We start from the raw sequence: 5,886 nt of genomic DNA on the forward strand, positions 1-5,886 counted from the left end.
TGATATATCGGAGCAATGTGCAGCAGCCACGATTTCAGAAAAAATTGAAGCCACTCCGTCGGCAACAATATTTGCTCATAAGAAACTAGCAGATCCTATTCTAGGCAGGCCTGGGCTTTTGCGTCAAAAACAGTCCGGGCCGGACTGCAAAGACAAAAAAAAGGGGGCCGGGTCGCGGCCGAACACCAGATGGGCGCGCACACGTCGCTACGAAGCTCTCCACGTTGACAAACACGAATCGCGGCGCAGCTGGATCCGACGGTTGGAAAAGTGAATGAGACCAATCTATTTCTCATTCGAATGAGTTTTAGCAAAACCGAAATTTAAACCTACATCTTTGAAGCCCATACTTCCTTTTATCCCCCGATATACACACATCTTCCATCTAATACTCTTCCATTCCATCACACAAACTAGTGCATTTTCTTTGTATCCACATCATCGCCCCACCAAAAACTAGACGTACCATCAATAATCCCTTTATACATCTTTTTTGGGGGATTTTAAACACCGACATCGGAAAAGTTGGTATGGCTTGTGACACAGCTGTCAATAGCACGTCTTTCCCTCCAATGTTAAAACTTTTCCTTCCATCCACTTTATTCTCTTTGGTACCCGATCAACAAGATATTGAAAGGAGTCACTTCCATCAGATCCCACGGTTGCTGAGAGCCCCAAGTGTTTATCTGTTAAAGCTTCAGCCATAATATCCGGACTGCATATAATCTTCCTCTCTTCCGCTCTTATATTGGGGATGAAAAACAATGCTAGATTTATGTTCACTAACCAGCTGGCCTGACACAACACAATATTCCAAAAGGATTCTTTTCAGCTTGCATCAATCTCAAAGAGTCGTCATCAGAAGGAGGTTTGAAATTGTTGGTGCATCACAACATACCCGAACACCTTTCAATTGACCACTTCATTCAGCATGAAGTTAATAAACTCGTTAACACCCCTCAATACACAGAAGAAATAAACACAGACATAACAAGTCTCCCTAACGAAGCACCCTCATAGAGATAAATTGTTGCCCAAAGGCTCCTCAGTCGGCTGGGCGATAGCCCAACGCGGCCACGCGCACACCCGGCCACAGACGTCTGTCTTTCCGAACTGTCTGATGAGATAAAAAAAGTATCGATGACAAGGAGAGCCATCACAATCTGCTGAGCGGAGATACTACATTCAGGAAATAATCTCATATGAACTGTTGAGTACAATAATGCTTGCTACGTCACCACACTGTCCAATGATAGACCAATTATCTCACTCGCTTGGAAGAAGCGGGTGGTGCTCCTACTACTTAAAACAAAGGCTTAATGTTAATGATCAGTGGGCAGCAAGCACGAGACTACTTAATTATGCTTAGAAAGATTGCATGTATCGATCGACAGGTCGGGAGCAAAACATGTGGCGCGAGGCATTGTTAATTTGACTTTCCTAGCTAGACTTGACTGGCTGCTTACAAGGCCGCCTATCTTTTTCTGCGAAATCTTAAGTAGCAAGTATACTTAACAGCGCGAACAAATCACGCACATCAGTGTGACCAAGTTCACACTTGAGTCAGCATGCACGCAGATAAACCATGGAGAATGCATGTTTGTGTTGTTACTGAGACAGACCCTGTTTTGAGTTTGCTCGGATTTGCTCTTCAGGGTGAAAACTAAAGATCAAATCTCTGTGCATGGATCTAACGCTGTAACGCGTCGTTGCTGAAGCACTTTACTCACAGTCCGAGTGCTGTCATTGGTGGAATTTGATGTTGATGGTTGCTACTGTATGCTTTAGTTTGGTTCGACATGACTTTTGAGGGTCACGTTTTTTCCTTTTTGTCATTTGTGTGTGCTTTTGTGTTGGTTGTGTGTATCCTCGTCATGTAGGAAACGGGTGCACATCCATAGTACTTGTACTCTTTTGATATGACATTATGAGTTAATAAAAACACCCTTTATCGGAAAGAAAAACAGTGTTAAGCCAATCAAGTAAATAAGCCAAAGAAAATCAGATCGACTCAAGACGGTTAATGGCTAGGATTATATTCGTGTTTACCAGATCTCTCTTTCGAATTAGCTGGGAGGTACCGAGTATTGAGTATTGACTTGAGAAGTGCAGGTCGTTTCCTAGCCTAAACAAGCCAAAGAAAATCAGATCGAGATGCTATGCTACTACTCCAGCTCAGTGTAGCTTGCATTGGTGTGGCAGCATAAGTAGCTGCAGAGACTCATCGCAGGATAGAGAGGCGACAATCGATTCACACGCTCTGACCACACTTTGATCTGATCTGTTCGGTACCTGACGGAGCCGTGGTAGCTCAAGCTCGCTGCCGGCATGGAGGTGGATGGCAAGAAGCCGTACGTCATCGCCGTGATCATACAGGTCATCGCCACCGGCATGCTCGTCACCTCCAAGGCGGCGTACAACCAGGGGTTCAACACCTACGTCTTCGTCTTCTACCGCCAGGCCGCCGCGTCTCTTCTCTTGCTGCCTCTCGCCATTGTCCTCGAAAGGTACTGCCTCAGAGCTAACTATCTATCTGGTACTACTTGAGCTATACTTCTAGCAAGGGAACCATGCATGCAAGTAAGGTCGATGATGAGTTGCAAACTGATTCCCAGGAAAAACATACGGTTAATCTCGTTCCGGTTGCTCATGAAGCTGTTCCTCTATGCCTTATTCGGGTAAGTAAGCAACGCATGGAGTAAATTGCAAAAAATCATCACAATTGGCTCGAAGTTATCAATGCTTCAGGAAAAAGCCATCAGAAAACATGCATTTTGGTGGGTGTTTGATGACTTTTGCGCAATTATGGTGGTTTTTTGCAATTTACTCATCGATTGCGGCACCTAATTAGCTGTTTGTGTATACGCAACAAATAGGGGATGAATGATTGATCGATATTTTCAGGACTACATTTAGCTTGAACCTGTACAACGTGAGCCTCAAGTTAACATCTGCTACCGTGGGGTCTGCAACCAGCAACTCCATGCCCGTGGTCACCTTCATCATAGCGTTACTGCTGAGGTACGAACTAGTTGATCCAGCCAACTACTATTATATGATTATACTACTCTCTGTTTCATAATAATTAAACTAAACCACGACAAGAATTATGGAATAGAGGGAGTACTAAAGTTAGTCAGTAGTAGTAGTAGTACGTACCTAGTGACTTGTACACTTGGCCGCAGGATGGAAGTGGTGAAGCTGAGGAGCCCCTCGGGCATAGCCAAGGTGGCCGGCGTCGGGCTCTGCCTCGCCGGGGTGCTCGCCATCGCCTTCTACGTCGGTCCGTCCCTGGACCCGGTGAACCACCACCGCGCCTTTGCTGTCGCAAACGGGGAGGCTGATGCGAAGAGGGGGACGTGGATCATGGGCACGTTGCTCATGGTGCTCGTCAACGTGACGTGGTCCCTGTGGATCGTCCTGCAGGCCGCGCTGCTCAAGGAGTTCCCCCACAAGCTGCTCGTCACGGCGACGCAGTGCGCCTTCAGCGCGGGCCAGTGTTTCGTCGTCGCGGCGGTCGCCGAGAGGGACTTCTCCCGGTGGCAGCTGGGGTTCGACGTCACATTGGTCGCCGTCCTCTACACCGTAAGGCTTCTCAATTCTCTGTCTTGACAATTCCTGCCAATGGATGGATGCATGGAGTGGTGGACTGATGTATGCATGGGTTGAATTAGGGGTTTGTGGTGACGGGAGTGTCGTACTACCTGCAAGCATGGTGCGCGGACATGAGAGGGCCGGTCTTCCTCGCCGTGTGGAACCCGCTCTGCTTCGTCTTCACCATTTTCTGCTCCTCCTTCTTCCTCGGAGAGATCGTTCACCTCGGCAGGTACGTGACGATCGACATCGACTGCACAACTGGTCTATCAGTCTATCCTTGCAAAACTCCACTTCATTTATTCTTCTTTTTCATTAATTTTGGCAGTATCTTGGGTGGAATTCTTCTCGTTGGAGGTCTGTACAGCGTGCTGTGGGGTAAAAGCAAGGAGAACCGGACTGGGCCATGTGGTGAGCCGATTATGATGATCCATGGCGTGGGTGACGGGAAATCTGCAGATGAGGAGGAGAAGAATGCGAGGAGCAAACAAGTTAACGGGGAGATGGAGCACGATAAAGAAGCAACGGTATCGCCTGCTGAACAAGTCTGATTTGATCGATTAAAGGAGGCCCCATCTTCTCATGGGATGCATCCATTATTCGAGTAATTGTGAATTCAGTCCAATTTGAACTTGCATCCATTATCAATTTATTACTGCTCTTTAGCTAATTCTTAGTTGCTTAACCTTTTACAAATCCCGGTCACCTAAACTTGCATACTACTGAGCTTACACTGCAAACTTTGAAGGTATGCAACTTTTAGTCCATATATACAACATAGAGGTAATTACATCAATGGTGCCTAAACTTGCCACCAATGTTTAGTTTTGTGCACGAACTTGAAGAATACACCGATTTGGTGCAAAAACTTGGCTCTTTGATGCAAATACGGTTCGAATCACGTTTTCATACGTCCGCGCTGCTGACCAGGATGCCAGCGTGGTCGTGGGACCTAATGTCAGCGAGTGCCCCCTTCGTTCTGTTTATTTTTTGCACATAAGCCCTGACCCGGTGGGACACAGCAGCCCGCCCCTGCCCCCCTCCCAAATCCCTAACCCTCGATCCCCTTTCCACCGCGGCGGCGTGCTCAAGTAGGACGGCGGCAAGGGCCTCCTCCGTGACCGTGTTCTTCACCAGGCACACCAGCTGCGCGGCTGGCACGCCCTACGCCCTGCCGCGGTGCTCGAGGCACGCTGCGTTGAAGCCGTCCATGCCCAGCGCCAGCGCGTCCGGGAGCATGTCCGCCGGCTGCCACAGCTCGTACGTCGGCTTGTGCAGCGACAGCACGTGCGCCTTTGCCCACGGCTTCAGTTGCTGCAGTACCTCCAGCCTCTACGGCGCAAGGTACCTCCTCCGTTCCTCCTCATCCTCCCGCCGCTCGGCCATTGGTCCTCCTCTGCTACTCACAGCGCTCCTACACCTCCTGTCCCAAGGGCGACTTGTGTGGGCACAGAGATGCGCTTGCTCGACGTGTATGCAATGAAGGTGTGACACAGGGCCATGGTTTTTGGTGTGACGGTATGAGGTAACATTGGGTCTGAATTCAGAAGCTCTTAATTCTGTGGTTTGTGATAATTTGAGTAGATCACATCAGTTATTACTGGAGCCTCTTATTAGTGTGTGAATTGTTTATTAACAGGATGAGAGGACTTGTGGTTATGACAAATGGATCGACAAACCATGGCAGGGAAGGGAGAGAAGTGTAATTGCTAATCTTGCTAGCAAGAAAGAGGTTTTGGAGAAGAAGCTGAAGGAGAAAGATGGTGACATAGAAGCTGTGAAGGAGAAGCAGATAATGGAGACGAGAATGATTGCAATGGAGATCAGTTGCTATCCAGAGATAGGATGATAATGTTTTGCTATATTAATGTATTTTGGTTTAGTCGCAATCATGTTTGCAATGGCTGGCAGGTCCTGATGCATTTAGTTTTAATGTATTTTGGTTTAGTTGAGACAAAATTAGTATTTTGATGAACTCAATGAGATGTACTACTGAAATGCTTGGTCTGTGTATTGAAAGAAAATGGCAATTCGAGATGTTTTGTTTCCTGTACTGCAGTTTCAGATTAATGTCAATTTCATGTACAACAATCTCCTGTACCGAATCAATCTCATGTACCGAATTGAAATTATTGTTTCATGTACCTGTACATCAAACATGATTTGAACCGAATGATTCATGTACTATAGTAGTACATCATAGCTAAAATTTGACAGCACCACTTGATATTCAGTGGCAAATTTTGACAACAATTGTGTGAACATCATAGCTAAAATTTGACAGCAACACAA

At 46.9% G+C, this 5,886-nt stretch overlaps 1 protein-coding gene across 1 annotated transcript; it reads left to right on the forward strand.

Moving 5' to 3' along the window:
- The first annotated feature begins 2,198 nt into the window (after nucleotides 1–2,198).
- On the forward strand, nucleotides 2,199–5,625 carry LOC123050320 (WAT1-related protein At5g64700). Its single transcript, XM_044473135.1, has 7 exons — nucleotides 2,199–2,507; nucleotides 2,616–2,678; nucleotides 2,905–3,021; nucleotides 3,186–3,585; nucleotides 3,675–3,826; nucleotides 3,923–4,121; nucleotides 5,234–5,625. The coding sequence occupies exons 1-7, from the start codon at nucleotides 2,329–2,331 to the stop codon at nucleotides 5,441–5,443; spliced, it is 1,320 nt and encodes a 439-aa protein (XP_044329070.1). The 5' UTR covers nucleotides 2,199–2,328; the 3' UTR covers nucleotides 5,444–5,625.
- Nucleotides 5,626–5,886: the final 261 nt, after the last annotated feature.

This window comes from Triticum aestivum, chromosome 2D, assembly GCF_018294505.1.
Source record: "Triticum aestivum cultivar Chinese Spring chromosome 2D, IWGSC CS RefSeq v2.1, whole genome shotgun sequence".
In the NCBI taxonomy this organism is placed as follows: domain Eukaryota; kingdom Viridiplantae; phylum Streptophyta; class Magnoliopsida; order Poales; family Poaceae; genus Triticum; species Triticum aestivum.